This window comes from Rhinoraja longicauda, chromosome 7 (genome assembly GCF_053455715.1).
Source record: "Rhinoraja longicauda isolate Sanriku21f chromosome 7, sRhiLon1.1, whole genome shotgun sequence".
NCBI classification, from domain to species: domain Eukaryota; kingdom Metazoa; phylum Chordata; class Chondrichthyes; order Rajiformes; family Arhynchobatidae; genus Rhinoraja; species Rhinoraja longicauda.
This window is the reverse complement of record NC_135959.1, coordinates 46,515,884-46,534,916: the sequence shown is the minus strand read 5'-3', so window position 1 is coordinate 46,534,916 and position 19,033 is coordinate 46,515,884. Positions and strand designations below refer to the sequence as shown.

At 42.3% G+C, this 19,033-nt stretch overlaps 1 protein-coding gene across 2 annotated transcripts in view; it reads left to right on the top strand.

Annotated features, from left to right (window-relative positions):
* zmym2 (zinc finger, MYM-type 2) overlaps nucleotides 1-19,033 on the top strand; it is a 119,356-nt gene that overhangs the window by 62,699 nt on the left and 37,624 nt on the right. For both annotated transcript variants that reach the window (XM_078402451.1, XM_078402452.1), the window contains exons 7-12: nucleotides 3,219-3,431; nucleotides 4,170-4,320; nucleotides 6,365-6,477; nucleotides 7,446-7,559; nucleotides 10,110-10,260; nucleotides 11,958-12,130. In XM_078402451.1, coding sequence (XP_078258577.1) covers nucleotides 3,219-3,431; nucleotides 4,170-4,320; nucleotides 6,365-6,477; nucleotides 7,446-7,559; nucleotides 10,110-10,260; nucleotides 11,958-12,130 — 915 coding nt within the window. The remainder of the gene's footprint in view (nucleotides 1-3,218; nucleotides 3,432-4,169; nucleotides 4,321-6,364; nucleotides 6,478-7,445; nucleotides 7,560-10,109; nucleotides 10,261-11,957; nucleotides 12,131-19,033) is intronic.

Sequence of the window (19,033 nt, the reverse complement as noted above, 5' to 3'; positions counted from 1 at the left end):
GGAAGATGGAGTCAGCATGGATTTACGAAGGGGAAATCATGCTTGACTAATCTTCTGGAATTTTTTGAGGATGTAACTAGGAAAATTGACTGGGGAGAGCTGGTGGATGTGGTACCTCAACTTTCAGAAAGCCTTCGACAAAGTCCCACATAGGAGATTAGTGGGCAAAATTAGAGCACATGGTATTGGGGGTAGGGTACTAACATGGATAGAAAATTGGTTGGCAGACAGAAAGCAAAGATTGAGGATAAATGGGTCCCTTTCAGAATGGCAGGCAGTGACTAGTGGAGTACCGCAAGGCTCGGTGCTGGGACCGCAGCTATTTAGAATATACATTAATGACTTGGAAGAAGGGATTACAAGTACCATTAGCAAATTTGCAGATGATACAAAGCTGGTGGTAGTGTGAACTGTGAGGAATATGCTATGAGGTTGCAGGGTGACTTGGACATGTGTGAGTGGGCGGATGCATGGCAGATGCAGTTTAATGTGGACAAGTGTGAGGTTATCCACTTTGGTGGTAAGGATAGGAAGGCAGATTATTATCTGAATGGTGTCAAGTTAGGAAAAGGGGACGTACAATGAGATCTGGGTGTCCTGGTGCGTCAGTCACTGAAAGGAAGCCTGCAGGTACAGCAGGCAGTGAAGAAAGCCAATGGAATGTTGGCCTTCATAACAAGAGGAGTTGAGTATAGGAGCAAAGGTGTCCTTCTGCAGTTATACAGGGCCCTAGTGAGACCACACCTGGAGTACTGTGTGCAGTTTTGGTCTCCAAATTTGAGGAAGGATATTCTTGCTATTGAGGGCTATTGAGCAGGTTTACTAGTTTAATTCCCAGAATGGCGGGACTGTCCTATGTTGAAAGACTGGAGCGGCTAGGCTTGTATACACTGGAATTTAGAAGGATGAGAGGGGATCTTATCGAAACATATAAGATTATTAAGGGGTTGGACACGTTAGAGGCAGCAAACATGTTCCCAATGTTGGGGGAGTCCAGAACCAGGGGCCACAGTTTAAGAGTAAGGGGTAGGCCATTTAGAACGGAGATGAGGAAAAACTTTTTCAGTCAGAGAGTTGTAAATCTGGAATTCTCTGCCTCAGAAGGCAGTGGAGGCCAATTCTCTGAAAGCATTCAAGAGAGAGCTTGATAGAGCTCTTAAGGATAGCGGAGTCAGGGGGTATGGGGAGAAGGCAGGAACGGGGTACTGATTGAGAATGATCAGTCATGATCACATTGAATGGTGGTGCTGGCTCAAAGGGCTGAATGGCCTTCTCCTGCACCTATTGTCTATTGACACGCAGCATCGCTGGACAGGATTGGGTGATGTTTAGAGTTGAGACCCTTCTTCAGACTGAGTCAGGGGAGAGGGCAACTAGAGATATGGAAGGGCAAGGTGTGAAAATGACAGATTAAAGTAGACAATGTTAAGGAAATGTAGAATGGTTCATTATTGGCTGAGGGGAAGGTGCTGCTGAGTTACTCCAGCATTTTGAGTCTATCTTTGGTGTGATCCAGCATCTGCAGTTCCTTCCTACACATTTCATCTACAGTTCCTTGTTTCTACTTATTGGATCCAAAATTCAATCTGGAAAACTTCAACATTTAGAAACGGCAAACAGGTACTATCATAATGCTTAAGAGACATTTTGGACAGGTACACGGATAAGATAGGTTTAGAGGGTTGGGGCCAAACGCAGGCTAATGGGACTAGTGTAGATGGGGCATGTTGGTCGGCATGGGCAAGTTGGGTCGAAGGGCCTATTTTCACGCTGCCTGACTATGACAATGGCAAATAGAAGAATTGGTGAGGAAATGGGACACTTATTACCATTGCTTGGTCTTACTATTCTGAAGTGCAAATAAATGTTGTTGGTTTATTCACAAAATGCTGGAGTAACTCAGCAGGTCAGGCAGCATCTCGGGAGAGAAGGAATGGGTGACGTTTCGGGTCGAGACCCTTCTTCAGACTGATGTCAGGGGGGCGGGACAAAGGAAGGATATAGGTGGAGACAGGAAGATAGAGGGAGAACTGGGAAGGAGGAGGGGAAGGGAGGGACAGAGGAACTATCTAAAGTTGGAGAAGTCGATGTTCATACCACTGGGCTCCGTCTACACCGCATCTGCGCCCGGGATGAGGTGTTTCACACTTGGGCTTCCGAGATGTCCTCGTTCTTCAGGAAACGGGGCTTCCCCTCCTCCATTATAGATGAGGCTCTCACTAAGGTCTCTTCTACATCCCGCAGCTCCGCTCTTGCTCCCCCTCCCCCCACTCACAACAAGGACAAAATCCCCCTCGTTCTCACCTTCCACCCCACCAGTCAGCGGATCCAACATATCATCCACCAACATTTCCGTCACCTACAACGGGACCCCACCACTGGCCATATCTTCCCATCCCCTCCCCTCTCTGCGTTCCGCAGAGACCGTTCCCTCCGTAACTCCCTGGTCCACTCATCCCTTCCTACCCAAACCACCCCAACCCCGGGCACTTTCCCCTGCAACCGCACGAGATGCAACACCTGTCCCTTTACCTCCCCCCTCAACTCCATCCAAGGACCCAAACAGTCTTTCCAGGTGAGACAAAGGTTCACCTGCACCTCCTCCAACCTCATCTATTGCATCCGCTGCTCTAGATGTCAACTTATTTACATCGGCGAAACCAAGCGCAGGCTCGGCGATCGCTTCGCTAAACACCTGCGCTCGGTCCGCATTAACCAAACTGATCTCCCGGTGGCCGAGCACTTCAACTCCCCCTCCCATTCCCAGTCTGACCTTTCTGTCATGGGCCTCCTCCAGTGCCATAGTGAGGCCCACTGGAAATTGGAGGAACAGCACCTCATATTTTGCCTGGGCAGTTTGCACCCCAGTGGTATGAACATCGACTTCTCCAACTTTAGATAGTTCCTCTGTCCCTCCCTTCCCCTCCTCCTTCCCAGATCTCCCTCTATCTTCCTGTCTCCACCTATATCCTTCCTTTGTCCCGCCCCCCTGATATCAGTCTGAAGAAGGGTCTCGACCTGAAAAGTCACCTATTCCTTCTCTCCCGAGATGCTGCCTAACCTGCTGAGTTACTCCAGCATTTTGTGAATAAATCGATTTGTACCAGCATCTGCAGTTATTTTCTTATACTAAATGTTGTTGGTTGTTTGAAAAGAAAAGGCAAGATATAATAAATACACAAGTATGCAGCCAATATCATTGTTCATTTCTATTATAGATTCGACATGAAGTGAGCTTTAAAAATTTTGTCCACAAACTTTGCAGTGATGGTTGCTTCAATAAATATAGACAAGCCAATGGACTTATAATGAACTGCTGTGATCAGTGTGGAATTTACTGTTACAATAAAGGATCTGGAAGCCACTTTCTTTTCCATGATGGTCATCACAAAAGATTCTGTAGTACTAAATGCCTCAATGGTTTTAAACAGGTAAAATCTTGAGACTACCGAGCAAGCAAATGTGTCCAAAACTTTAAAAATCAAATAATAGAATTTACTTCAAGTAGCTTATTGTGACTGTACAAATCGAGCACATATATTAGTAGATATGTACACAAGAGTTTAATCTATATGCTATGAAGTTTGTAAAGTGTTTTTTTTAACATGAAAATATTTGGGATGGATCAATGTGATAATATTTGACTGATTCAGTGAAGGGCTAAAGTCTCATTTCATTCTTTTCTCGAAATATTTTTGCCTGGGTGCCGAGTATTTTGGACAGTTAATTACTTGAGCAATGTCACCAAATTCATTTCTCCTACCGTTCCGCACCTACACACACTGCAGGAGTGACAGGGGCAAGAGGTACTGAGAAAGATTATTGATGAAATTATATGAACATATCAATTATGTGTACCAATAGATTCCTCAAGCTTGCTGTGTCATTCAGTGAAGTCATTATTAATCTAACCCAGCTCCCACTATCATGTTATTGAACCACCATATTGAATTGCTATTGATATTTTTGTTAAACTATATTTTCATTCCTGATGGTTAGAAATATTTAATTAACTGTTTGGCAATCAACATCTAAGTTATTCTCTTTGTGTAATTTTGGTAAGTAAGTAGTAAAAATAGAAAATTACAACTGAGATTGAAAAGTGCACTTTTTTGGGCTTGTATATTTTACTGTGCCAGAAAAACTAAATGTTTATATCTTGATTTTAGAAAAACAGCAAAATAATTCCCTGCTCAGCATGCAGAATTCCATGTAGAAGCTTTGATATGACTCAGAGTGTAGAATCTGGTGGGAATATTGAAGCATATTGTTCAGTTGCATGCATGTCAATGCATAAAACAAGATGTCCAAAACCAACAGGTAAAATTAAGATTAGCTGTTTCTTCATCATTTTTATATTCTATTCATCATCATATAACATTTTCAGATTATTAAGACTATAGAACCTTTTTTTCTTCTGAAGTTCTAATCAGTTTTTTAAAATGTGTCTTGCCACAACTGTCAGCTACAGTGTAATGATAAAAATAGATTCATGGAGATATTTAATGTGTCTTATCTTAATCTTTTAAGTGTAAATGATGATGTCATATCTTACCTCCAGCATTTCTGGTGATATGTACAACTTATGCCTTCATTTGTACTGCCACTGAATCCGAGAAAATTGTAAAAAAAAAGTTTTTTTCAAAGCTGCATAGTATTAAAAATGACTTAGAATCAACTGTTTTAGAAAAATATTTAGAACAATTATTTGCAATAATCATGTTTATCATGTTACTGAGGAGAACCACAAGACATCTGCATTGAACAGTGTGCTGGATCTTCCTGAACCCAGCTGGTCACCTATGTTTACTGACATAAGATGCGGTGGGTCCATCTTAGAAACATAGAAGTATAGAAAATAGGTGCAGGGGGAGGCCATTCGGCCCTTCGAGCCAGCACCGCCATTCATTGTGATCATGGCTGATCATCCACAATCAGTAACCCGTGCCTGCCTTTTCCCCATATCCCTTGATTCCACTAGCCCCTAGAGCTCTATCTAACTCTCTCTTAAATTCATCTAGTGATTTGACCTCCATTGCCCTCTGTGGCAGAGAATTCCACAAATTCACAACTCTCTGGGTAAAAAAGTTCCTTCTCACAGTTTTAAATGGCCTGACTGTGCCCCCTGGTTCTGGACTCCCCCAACATTGGGAACATTTTTCCTGCATCTAGCTTGTCCAGTCCTTTTATAATTTTATATGTCTCTATAAGATTCCCTCTCATCCTTTTAAACTCCAGTGAATACAAACCTTCTTGCTGGTCCTTCGTGTCCCCAAATCAGGCAGCATACTGTTGAGATCCAGAATGCTTGACAAGATTTGACAGCAGACAAATATGCACATGATCCATATCCCTCCATTCCTTGCTAATCCATGTGCCTATCTAAAAACTTCTTAAACATCCCTACATCCCTATTGTACCTGCCTTCACCATCAGCCCTGGCAGTACTTTTCAAGAACCCACCACCCTCTGTGAAAAAACATGCCCCACACATTTCCTTTAAAATTTACTCCTCTCACCTTTAAGCTATGCCTTTTAGTCTTTGGCATTTCCACCCTGTGGAAAAAAGTTCTGACTGCCTATCCTAACTATGCCTCTCATAACTTCATATACTTCTATCAGGCCTTCACTCAACCTCCAGGGCTCCAAAGAAAATAATCCAAGTCTGCCCAACTTCTCATTTGCGCTAATACTCCTTAATTTTGGTAAACCTGTTTTGCACTCTCGCCAAAGGCTTCACATGCTTCTTGTAATGGAGCGACCAGAACTCCCCGCAATACTACACGAAATGAATAGAGTGTCCAGATCAATCTTATTGGTATTAATTTAAAATTGTTCCGAGTACTGAAGTACAGCAAAAACTTTGTTTTGCATGCTATCCAGGCAGATCTTACCAGACAACAGGTAGTGCAGAATATAGTGTTACAAATGTGTTTTCCATATAGCAAATCCACCATCCAGGAATCAATCTGGTGAACTTTTGTTACATTCTCTCTTTTCTATATAATTACTGAGGTAGAGAGATCAGAACTGCACACAACATTCCAGATACATCTCACCAGGGCTCTGTGTAATGGGAGCAAGATGTCTCTATTTTGGTACTCAGATCTCCTTGCAATAAAAGACAACATGCCATCTGCCTACAAAACTTGCATGTTCATTTTCAGTGATTCATGTACAAGGACACCCAGGTTCGTCTGAACACCAACACTTTTTATAAAATGTGCCTTTTCACCTGCGTTACTTCATACTTCTGCATATTAAGTATCATTTCTCACTCTTCCATTTATGATTTTATGCAGATTTATTGCGAGACTATCATGTTATATGTTGAAATCTCACAGTAGTTCATTTCTTATTTTAGGTATGGGATCTTGCCCCTTTTGTAAAAGAAGTGCTTTACCTCAATATCAAGCCACAATGCCTGATGGAAAACTGTACAACTTCTGCAGCTCTAGCTGTGTTGCTAAATTTCAGGTTTCTATGTTTTGTTCTCTTTATTGATAAATGACACACATTTTTCTTCTGCATGTTATATTCTAGATACATTCTGACTCATGGGGACCATTTCAAAATCTTTTGAGTTGGTTTTCAATTCTATAGATTTGAATGCAGTTCAGGAGTCTCCTGGCAAATTAAGAGTCAAACGTGTTTAGTTGTCATCTGTACCAACAGCAAAACAAGCAATTCTTACAGCAGCATAACAGTCTTGAAAACACAGTACTCAGGGATAACAAAATAAACCCCAAAAAATCAATTAATTAAAAAGCCCAATATTAGTGCAAAAAGCCTAATATTTAAAAAGCTCCAAATTATATTTCATAGGTACATTGACATAAGTTTCTTAAGAAAGAATGTATGACATTTATGTAGTAAATGTGTCTAGGATAGTTAACTAAGCATAAATTACCTGCATATGTTGGTATTTCAGAAGTGGGGGTTCTTTGGGTGATTTTGTTTAAAGGATCCATCAAAGTCTGGAAAAGAAACGTGCCTTGTCTCGGTGCTTACTCGTTTTTTTGGAAAGGTTAACGAAACTTCACAGGCCTAAAAAGACAAAATATGATTAAGCACCGAGACATGGTATGTTTTTTTCCAGATCTTTGGTAAATCCTTTAAACAAAGGATCCTTAGTGAAGATACTATATGAAATAAATTCTGACATTTTGTGATTTGTTTCAAAAATGTAAGTCCACCTTGGGACATTGGTCAGTTTCCCACGTGGTAATTTTATAACTAGCTGAAGACAATTTTTTTTCACTGAAAAGTATTTATATTGACAACCTGTAATAGGTTTGAACATCAACCAGTCATTGCAGCCATTTTGATTGTGGATCAGTTGCTTAATATCAGGCAAAGTCATGAGCTTTGCAGATTAAAGCATGTGGATACGTTGGGAAGGAATTATAAATATTAGCACAAAATTTATCATGATTATATTTTAGTCCTACAGTGCAGGGACAGCTACAAATGGTCAGGTCGTAACAAGTGATGTGCAACTGAAATGTATCTACTGCAAAAATGGATTCGGTGCTAAGCCAGAACTATTGGAATGGGAGGTAAGATTAATATAAATGTTAATGCAGTTACAAATAACTCAACTGTTGTAAATAAAAGCTGAATATAACTGGGTCAGTCCTTTATAATTTTACAACCTACAGAAGATATAAAATAATTGAGTTTTTATGATGTATAAGATGTTTCATGTCAGGCTGGGGAGGATGATGTAGGATGAGAGGCAGTAAAAGCATATTTAGGGAGGAGAATCCAACAGATTTCAGAAATAGAGAGTAGATAATAAGGGAGAGATCTTGAGAACAAGTGGGGGGGGGAATTGAAATTTAGGTTAGCTGCATTAAATTCTCTGAATGAAAATATCATTTACTAGACCAAGTGGACCCGTTGGGCCCAAACTTCTCCTGCATTGGTCAGCACCCTCTCCTCCCCACCCCTCCCCTCCCTCCATCCCCCTCCCTCCACCCCCCCTCCCCCTTCCCCTCCCCCTTCCCCTCCCCCACTCCATCCCCCTCAACCCCCCTTATCCTCCCTCCATCCCTCCCTCCCTAGGAGATAGATTTAAACTTTAAAATGTGAATAACTTTAAATATATAACCGATTTCAATGAAACCTCTTCCTAAATTAGCACCAAAGGGATGACGGTGAGCAAGATGGGCCTAAAATTGTCGCAATATCACGTACTGTTTTGGCTGTAGTTCAGGAACAAACAAACGAGAGTTTTAGTATATAGATTATATATCTATATACTAAACCTCTTGGTTGTTTGTTTATTTGTGATCGAACTACAGCCAAAATGGTACACGATAGCTTGACAATTTTAGGCCACACCTTTCTCACTGTCATCGCTTTAATGGTAAAGCAAGTAGTTTTATTGAAATCGGTGTTATATTTTTTAAGTTATTCACATTTTAAAGTTTAAATCTATCCGACGGAGGGAGGGAGGTGGGGGGGAGGGAGGGAGGGGGAGGAAGGTGGATAAGGGGGGTTGAGGGGGATGGAGAAGCGGAAGTGGGGAGGGGAGGGAGGGAGGAGGGGGGTAGGAGAGGGTGCTGCACCAATGCAGGAGAGGTTTGGGCCCAACGGGTCCACTTGGTCTAGTATATTACTAAAACTCTCACTTTATATATATTGATTGTTTGTACCAGAAATGCAGCCAAACCGGTACACCATTTTAGGCCCACCTTACTCACCATTGGCCTGCAATTCAAATGGTTGGTATATTTTAAAAGTTATTTACTTTTTAAACTTTAAAAATCACTTTTTAAAATTTAATAAATCCCTTTTCCACTTGCCCTGCCCGTCAGCCGCGCCTGCGCAGTAATACCTCCGTGTTCGACGTCACAATGGGAACCCAACATGTCCGCGCTTGTTGATCTAATACTTACATAAGATGGCTGCCGGATCCGTGCGTCCACTCAAAGCGCGCAGGTTGTCCGCAGAGGGCTCTTCCCGCTCAAAGCAACGGCAGTTGCCGTCAATCTGCCGCTGCAGGAGAGGTTTGCGTCCAAAGGGTCCAAGGGTCGCTCTGGACACCGCGATGGCTGCCCGGGGCCAGGGTGAGTGGCTCCCTCTCCCCTTTCCTCTCCCCCCTCGCCCACCCCTGGCCCCTGGGGAGACTCCCAGCGGCAACGGGTCCACGGGTGGTCAGTTGGGGGAGGGTTGCCGGGCCCACAGGAGAGGTTTGGACGGAGGGTTGCCAGGCCCGCAGGAGAGGCTTGGACCCAAAGGGTCCACGCCTGTCTCGTAAATCTGACCTTATTCATAGGGTGCATCCATCATTGAGCATTGCCCAACTTCCCACTTATAAATTTTATTTGAAAAAATGCCAACCTTTTTCAAAGTGTAGTCAACTTGATTGACTGTGGTAATAGAGAAAACCACCTCTGTGGATAATATTTTAAAAAACATTGATAATTCAAAGGATTATATAAAATCAATTTAAAGAAAACAGGTATATTCAACTGTATTTACTTTGTTTATCACAGAATCATAAGGTATATCCAGAGAAAGAGACCATTTGGCCCGTCATGTTCTCAAGAAACATTCCAATTCCTGCCATTAGCCTTTTCTCCATATTCTTGAATATTCACTAGTAAAGCAGTTTACCTTGTGTCATTCTAGGTTCTCTTTCTCTGTATTTTACACATACAACCTCTTATCCTGAACCCCCACCAGCAAAGGGAACAGAATCCAACCCATCATCATTTTGTATACTTTTATCAAATCTCCCCTCAGTTTTCTCTTCAAAGAACCCAACCTTTCTAAATTTTCCTTGTATTGGTAGTGCATCTCCCAAGAACCGTTCTCATAAACCTCTTTTGGATCCTTTCTAATGCCTTTACATTTTTTCCTTTGATATGGTGACCAAAATTAAATACAATAGTCTAATTGAGGCTTGGGCCATTATCCTATAACTGTAAAAATATATACCTAGAAATGTTATTCTTATCTGGTTTAAGAATTCTTGTTTCAGAAACATTTGAAGAACTTATGTTGCATTTGGATCTGCAGGATTTCAAAAGTGCACTTGGTTAATTTGATTAGTTTGGTCAGTGAAAACAAAGATTCTGTAATTTACTTTTTTTCTTCAGAATAACGTATTTCAGTTCTGCAGCAAAATGTGCTGTGAGGACTATAAGAAGCTGCATTGTGTAGTGTCATACTGTGAATACTGTCAGGAAGAGAAAACTATATATGAAACTGTGAAGTTCTCAGGAGTAAAGAAAACATTCTGTAGTGAAGGTATGTTTTATTAAATTGCCATGTAGCTGGCGTTAAATTTTTATGATTGAAAATGATTGCTGTAATAAAGAAAACGGGCATCTAATTGGCGCAACGATCATGGTAATGAACAGGTCTGCTTTTTAGTACACTGATACCTGCTTACTGCTACCCTTTTGAATGGTTATGACATTCTTTGTTCTCCAGTCCAAATGTTTAAAAACCCCATGATCCTGGCTTGAATCACTGATGCTGTCTCGCTTCTTTGTTTACCTGCATAACTCAATATTCTGAGAGGGAGATACAGAAGCTTCCATCACATTAAACAGGTGATGATGAGGGAGACCGTAGGATTCGGGAGATCTGTCAGCGCACAGATCAAGTACTGCCGGTCATCAGCAATGGCACATGCTCACCATGTCAGCCACGGTGCAGCCCTGGCCCATCCCCTTCTCATGGTGCTGTGATTGATTTATTACAGGATTGCACCAACTTCCCAACATACTGCAATGGGAGGGGTTGGGTTTCGGCCGGGTTCCCAAAATAGCGGAAGGGAGGGCAAGAAATCACTCCTGGTTATCGATGCTATCAATGATATGTATAATGTTAAAATTACTTATTTTAGTGTTAATTCCATTAGTGCTTTCATTCCCGAGAATAATATTGAATGAGAGATAAATATTACATAAGACCCAAATCGTCTTCCAAATGCTGTCACGAGATAGTTTACATCCATATGAGAGAACATCTGTGGACTAGGTTTATTCTTTCATTGAAAGACAATACCACTGCAATCCTCGCTTAGTACAGCACCGGTGTCAACCTGGGCCTTTTGTCCATCTGACAAAGTAACAAAAAAACTCTGTTGTATCTGATAAATTACATAGGATCAAAAATGGGCAGTTCAGCTCCAAGAGAATGTTCTGCTTTTTAATTAAGTCATGGCTAACTGAAATCTCAATTCCATTTTCCTAAAATCTATAAATTCTGAAAATCTATTTAATTCAGCACCCACCATCTTTTGAGGGAAATAAAAATGTTCCCGGTGTGAATGCGTTTTTTTTGTTGGAGTTGAAACATAATAGGGGGGCACATATTAAAGGGCATTACGGGTAAATAAGATTTTGATTAGAGCACATTGGGAATACTGCTTACAGTTTTCATCTCTTAATGGAAAAAAAAGCTTCATTTTCTTCATGGGCCGAGCAACCGTAGTAGATTCCAGGGAAGAGGAACCTTTGAGCTGTTAAGCCCTATATTCTCTGGTGCTTAGAAACTAGAGAGCTGATTATTTTTAAAGATACATGGTGTGAATGGGCTTGACAAGATGATTCAAGTGTTTCTGTGTGAGAGTGCAGTACTTGGGGCATTGTTTCAGGAAAGGGGTCTGTCATTGGCAATTGACTTTAGGATGAATATCTAAATTAATGAATCTTTAGAAATCTCTTCTACAGAGGCTTGTTATTTCTGAGTATTCAAGTACTAAATAGATTTTTGGATGAGAGTGGAAATAGAGGTTACAGGAAACTGGCAAGTAAATGATGATAAAATTAAAGATGAGATCAATTCAGCCATGATCTCATTTTATTAGCAGAGCAATTTGGCCTTAACTGCTCCTCCTTCTTATGTACCAGGGCTGAAATAAATAATGCATTTTAACTTAATGGTTTTTTTTAATAATGCATTTTCCAGTTCTTAAAAATCCTGTCTGTTTTCAGGCTGCAAGCTTCTATACAAGCAAGACTTCGTAACACATTTGGGTCTGCGCTGTGTTACCTGCAGTTATTGTTCCCAGATGTGTAAACGAGCTGCAGCTAAAGAAATTGATGGAAAAGCACGAGATTTCTGTAGTGATGACTGCTGCAAGAGGTTCATAGATTGGTACTTTAAGGTTAGTGTCATTTATCGTATTTCTGTGTTTTTTTTACCTTACATTATTGCACACAGTTAAAATCCCAAAATAGATTGCAAATAGTTCTTTTCTTTGAGATCAGATCTATTCCTAGGAAACAAAAAGTTGTGCGGCCAGGGGAGAGTATATGAAGGAAAAATTGTAGATGATGACCTTTCAAATGGTTTCATTTTGCTGTAATTATATAAAATAATTGATAATTATTTATTGGATGTTTGACAAAAAAAAATCACAATGGAGTGGAAATTAACCTAGGTATTTATTTCACAAAATGCTGGAGTAACTCAGCAGGTCAGGCAGCATCTCAGGAGAGAAGGAATGGGTGACATTTCGGGCCGAGACCCTTCTTCAGACTGATGTCAGGGGGGCGGGACAAAGGAAGGATATAGGTGGAGACGGGAAAATAGAGGGAGAACTGGGAAGGGGAGGGGAAGAGAGGGACAGAGGAACTATGTATAGTTGGAGAAGTCAATGTTCATACCGCTGGGCTGCAAGCTGCCCAAGCTGTTCCTCCAAATTTACTATTTACAAATCTACTATTTGTTAGGGTTCATTCTATTTGAAATTTTTTCTTGTGTGGTAGAATTATTTCAGTAAATTAAGGCTTTTAAATTTTTATAGTAATTATGAAATCTTACTTCCAAATGAAGTTTTCTGACTGCCTTTTCTTGTACAGTTGTGTAGCTTGACATAGATGAGCTAATATGAAATTAAATTAAATTGTTTGAACCAATGCAAGTTGTACATTTTAAGATAAAGTCATAGAGTGATACGGTGTGGAAACGGGCCCTTTGGCCCAACCTGCCCACACCGGCCCGGCGCGGCCGCGGGACACCATTCTGCTTTAGTTAAACATTTTGTTCAAGATGGCCGCGCCGTTGTGTTTGGCTGCCTGCCACTGTATGTTTCTGTTTTTTTCCCTTAGTACCTAATCAGATGTGCAGCATTTTGGTCAACGTGGGTTGTTTTTAAATGTGCTATACAAATAAAATTGACTTGACTTGACTTGACATGTCCCAGCTACACTAGTCCCACCTGCCTGCGTTTGGTCCATATCCCTCCAAACTTGTCCTATCCTTGTACTTGTCCAACTGTTTATTAAATGTTGGGATAGTCCCAGTCCCAACTACCTGCTCTAGCAGCTTGTTCCACACACCCACTATCCTTTGTGTGAAAAAGTCACCCGTCAAATTCCTATTAAATCTATTCCCTTTCACCTTGAATCTATGTCCTCTGGTCCTCGATTCCCCCACTCTGAGCAATAGATTTTGTGCATCTACCTGATTTATTCCTCTCATGATTTTATACACCACTATAAAATCACCCCTTATCCTCCAGAGCTCCAAGGAATAGAGACCCTGCCTACTCAACCTCTCTCTGTAGCTCAGACCATCTAGTCCTGGCAACATCTTCGTAAATCTTTTCTGAACCCTTTCAAGCTTGACAATATCTTTCCTATAACATGGTGCCCAGAACTGTACACAATACTCCAAATGCGGTCACACCAACGTCTTATACAATTGCAACATGACCTCCCAACTTCTATAGTCAGTACTTTGACTGATGAAGGCCAATGTGCCAAAAGCCTTTTTGACCACCTTATCTATGTGCGACTCGACCTTCAAGGAACCATGCACCTGCACTCCCAGATCCCTCTGTTCTACAACTTTCCCCAGAGTCCACTGTGTAGGTCCTGCCCTTGTTAGACGTCCCAAAATGTAACACCTCACACTTGGCTGCATTAAATTCCATCAACCATTCCTCAGCCCACCTGGCCAATCGATCAAGATCTTTCAATCTTTCAAAACCATCTTCACTATCTGCAAAACCACCTACTTTTGTTTCATCAGCAAACTTGCTAATCCTGCCCTGTATGTTCTCATCCAAATCATTGATGTATTTGACAAACAGTAACGGGTCCAGCACCGAACCCTGAGGGACACCTCTGGTTACAGGCCTTCAGTCCGAGAAGCAACATTCTACCATCACCCTTCCTTCCATGAAGCCAATTTGCTATCCATTCAGCTATCTCTCCTTGGATCCCATGCAATCTAACCTTCCAGAGTAGCCTACCATGCGGAACCTTGTCGAATGCCTTACTGAAATCCATGTACAGGTACTCCTCAACTTACGATGTGGTTCCGTTCCGAGAAACCCATCGGAAATTGAAAATATCGTAAGTCGAAATGCATTGAATACATGTGAGCACGTGGCCAGAAGCGAGCTACAGCTCGCTGCCGTTTGAATCATTGCAAAGTCGAAATATCGTAAGTCGAAGCATCGTAAGGAGGGGTGCACCTGTATACAACATCTCCAGCTCCACCATCATCGGCCTTTTTGGTCACGTCTTCAAAAAACTCAATCGGATTTGTGAGACATGACCTCCACGCACAAAACCATGCTGACTATCCCTAATCAGCCCTTGCGCATCCAACTGCCTGTAGAGCCTATCCCTCAGAATACTCTAGTAACTTTCCAACTACAGATGTTAAACCCACTGGCCTATTGTTCCCAGCATTTTTCCTGCAGCCCTTCTTGAATAGAGGCACAATATTTGCCACCCTCCAGTGTTCCGGCACCTCTCCTGTATTTAAGGACGACCGTAAATTTCAACCAGTGCTCCTGTAATTTCCCCTCTAGTTTCCCACAATGTCCTTGGATATATCTGGTCAGGCCTTGGAGATTTGTCTACCTTCATACACGATAGTACGTTCAGCACCTCTTCGATCGTAACATTGACTGCTCTCAAGACACTTCCATTGACTGCCCCACGTTCCTCTGTCCTCCTGTCTTTCTCCTTGTTAAATACAGTCTTGTAAATTGTTATCTCTTCCTCATGTAAATTTTGTATTTGGATTTTTGCACATTGTGATAGCATTAAAGGATAACTGTAATTGTTACGGCATCAAGAAATTGAAGTCATGTTGTCTACTCCAAATAAACAATATGACAGTGGGAGTTTCTGACAAAGGTTATGAATTGTGGTAGATCTGGGTTTAAATTAGATTGGCAGGGGGGTGGGATCTCATACAGGACAAAGACAGGTGAGAGGTTAGAGGTTGGTATGGAAAGTGGTGAGGGATAGGTCAATGGACAGAATAGGCAGGTGAAAGGCGGAGAGCGAGGAAGGAGGATTGGTTTAAACTACACGTATTTTAATGCAAGGGGCCTGACGGGTAAGGCAGATGAGCTTAGGGTACGACTGGGACATTGTAGCCATTGCTGAAACCTGGTTAAGAGAGAAACATAGAAAATAGGTGCAGGAGTAGGCCATTCGGCCCTTCGAGCCTGCACCGCCATTCAATATGATCATCGCTGATCATCCAACTCAGTATCCTGTACCTGCCTCCTCTCCATACCCCCTGATCCCTTTAGCTACAAGGGCTACATCTAACTCCCTCTTAAATATAGCCAATGAACTGGCCTCAACTACCTTCTGTGGCAGAGAATTCCACAGATTCACCACTCTCTGTGTGAAAAAAAAATTCTCATCTTGATCCTAAAAGACTTCCCCCTTATCCTTAAACTGTGACCCCTTGTTCTGGACTTCCCCAACATCGGGAACAATCTTCCTGCATCTAGCCTGTCCAACCCCTTAAGAATTTTGTAAGTTTCTATAACATCCCCCCTCAATCTTCTAAATCCCAGCGAGTACAAGCCGAGTCTATCCAGTCTTTCTTCATATGAAAGTCCTGCCATCCCAGGAATCAATCTGGTGAACCTTCTCTGTACTCCCTCTATGGCAAGAATGTCTTTCCTCAGATTAGGAGACCAAAACTGTACCCAATACTCCAGGTGTGGTCTCACCAATGCCCTGTACAACTGCAGCAGAACCTCCCTGCTCCTATACTCAAATCCCCTCGCTATGAATGCCAACATACCATTCGCTTTCTTCACTGCCTGCTGCACCTGCATGCCTACTTTCAATGACTGGTGTACCACGACACCCAGGTCTCGTTGCATCTCCCCTCCTCCTAATCGGCCACCATTCAGATAATAATCTGCTTTCCTGTTCTTGCCACCAAAGTGGATAACCTCACATTATACTGCATCTGCCATGCATTTGCCCACTCACCTAACCTATCCAAGTCACGTTGCAGCCTCCTAGCATCCTCCTCACAGCTAACACTGCCCCCCAGCTTCGTGTCATCCGCAAACTTGGAGATGTTGCATTCAATTCCCTCGTCCAAATCATTAATATATATTGTAAATAGCTGGGGTCCCAGCACTGAGCCTTGCAGTACCCCACTAGTCACTGCCTGCCATTCTGAAAAGGACCCGTTTATTCCTACTCTTTGCTTCCTGTCTGCCAGCCAGTTCTCTATCCACATCAATACTGCACCCACAATACCGTGTGCTTAGAGTTTGCATACTAATCTCTTATGTGGGACCTTGTCGAAAGCCTTCTGGAAGTCCAGATATAACACATCCACTGGTTCTCCCTTATCCACTCTACTAGTTACATCCTCGAAAAATTCTATAAGATTCGTCAGACATGATTTACCTTTCATAAATCCATGCTGACTTTGTCCAATGATTTCACCACTTTCCAAATGTGCTGCTATCCCATCTTTAATAACTGACTCTAGCATTTTCCCCACTACCGATGTTAGACTAACTGGTCTGTAATTCCCTGTTTTCTCTCTCCCTCCCTTTTTGAAAAGTGGGGTTACATTAGCTACTCTCCAATCCTCAGGAACTACTTCAGAATCTAAAGAGTTTTGAAAAATTATCACTAATGCATCCACTATTTCTGGGGCTACCTCCTTAAGCACTCTGGGATGCAGCCTATCTGGCTCTGGGGATTTATCGGCCTTTAATCCATTCAATTTACCGAACACCACTTCCCGACTAACCTGGATTTCACTCAGTTCCTCCATCTCATTTGACCCCCGGTCCCCTGCTATTTCCGGCAGATTATTCATGTCTTCCTTAGTGAAGGCAGAACCAAAGTAGTTATTCAATTGGTTTGCCATGTCCTTCTTCGCCATGATCAATTCACCTGTTTCTGACTGCAAGGGACCTACATTTGTTTTAACTAACCTTTTTCTCTTCACATAGCTATAAAAGCTTTTGCAGTCAGTTTTTATGTTCCCTGCCAGTTTTCTTTCATAATCCATTTTCCCTTTCCTAATTAAGCCCTTTGTCCTCCTCTGCTGGACTCTGAATTTCTCCCAGTCCTCTGGTCGGCTGCTTTTTCTTGCTAATTTGTATGCTTCATCTTTTGGTTTGATACTATCCCTAATTTCCCTTGTTAGCCACGGATGCACTACCTTCCCTGATTTATTCTTTTGCCAAATTGGGATGAACAATTGTTGTAGTTCATCCATGCGGTCTTTAAATGCCTTCCATTGCATATCCACCGTCAACCGTTTAAGAATCAATTGCCAGTCTATCTTGGCCAATTCACGTCTCATACCCTCAAAGTTACCTTTCTTTAAGTTCAGAACCGTTGTTTCTGAATTAACTATGTCACTCTCCATCCTAATGAAGAACTCAACCATATTATGGTCACTCTTGCCCAAGGGACCACGCACATCAAGACTGCTAACTAACCCTTCCCCATTACTCAATCCCCAGTCTAGAATAGCCTGCTCTCTCTTTGGTTCCTCTACATGTTGGTTTAGAAAACTATCCCGCATACATTCCAAGAAATCCTCTTCCTCAGCACCTCTGCCAATTTGATTCACCCAATCTATATGTAAATTGAAGTCACCCATTATAACTGTTTTACCTTTGTTGCACGCATTTCTAATTTCCTGTTTGATGCCATCCCCAACTCTACCACTACTGTTTCTGTTGCGTTAATCTCCTCTCTAACCAGCAACGCTACCCCACCGCCTTTTCCTTTCTATCTATCCCTCCTGAATATTGAATATCCCTGGATGTTCAGCTCCCAGCCTTGGTCACCCTGGAGCCATGTCTCCGTAATCCCAACTATATCATATTCATTAATAACTATCTGCACATTCAACTCATCCACGAATGCTCCTTGCATTGAGACACAAAGCCTTCAGGCTTGTTTTTACAACACTCTTACCCCATACAATTATGTTGAAAAGTGGCCCTTTTTGATTTTTGCCCTGGATTTGTCTGCCTGCCACTTTTACTTTTCACCTTGCTACCTATTGCTTCTACCCTCATTTTGCACCCCTCTGTCTCTCTGCTCATGCTCCCATCCCCCTGCCACATTAGTTTAAATCCTCCCCGACAGCACTAGCAACCACTCCCTCAAGGACATTGGTTCCATTCCAGCTCAGGTGCAGACCGTCCTGTTTGTACTGGTCCCACCTCCCCCAGAACTGGTTCCAATGTCCTAGAGATTTGAATCCCTCCCCCTTGCACCATTTTTCAAGCCACGTATTCATCTGAAATATCCTCCTATTTCTACTCTGACTAGCACGTGGCACTGGTAGTAATCCAGTGATTATTACCTTTGGGATCCTACTTTTAAGTTTATCTCCTAGCTCCCTAAATTCACCTTGTAGGACCTCATCCCGTTTTTTACCTATATCGTTGGTGCCAATGTGCACCCTCCCCCTCCAGAATGTTCTGCAGCCGCTCAGAGATATCCCTGACCCTTGCACCAGGGAGGCAACATACCATCCTGGAGTCTCGTTTGCGGCCGCAGAAACGCCTATCTATTCCCCTTACAATTGAATCCCCTATCACTATAGCCCTTCCACTCTTTTTCCTCCCCTCCTTTGCCGCTGAGCCACCCACGGTGCCATGAACTTGGCTGCTGCTGCCTTTCCCTGATGAGCCATCTCCCCCAACAGTATCCAAAATGGTATATCTGTTTAGGAGGGAGATGACCGCAGGGGACTCCTGCACTACCTGCCTACTGTTACGCTGGCTAGTGGCCACCCGTTCCCTTTCTGT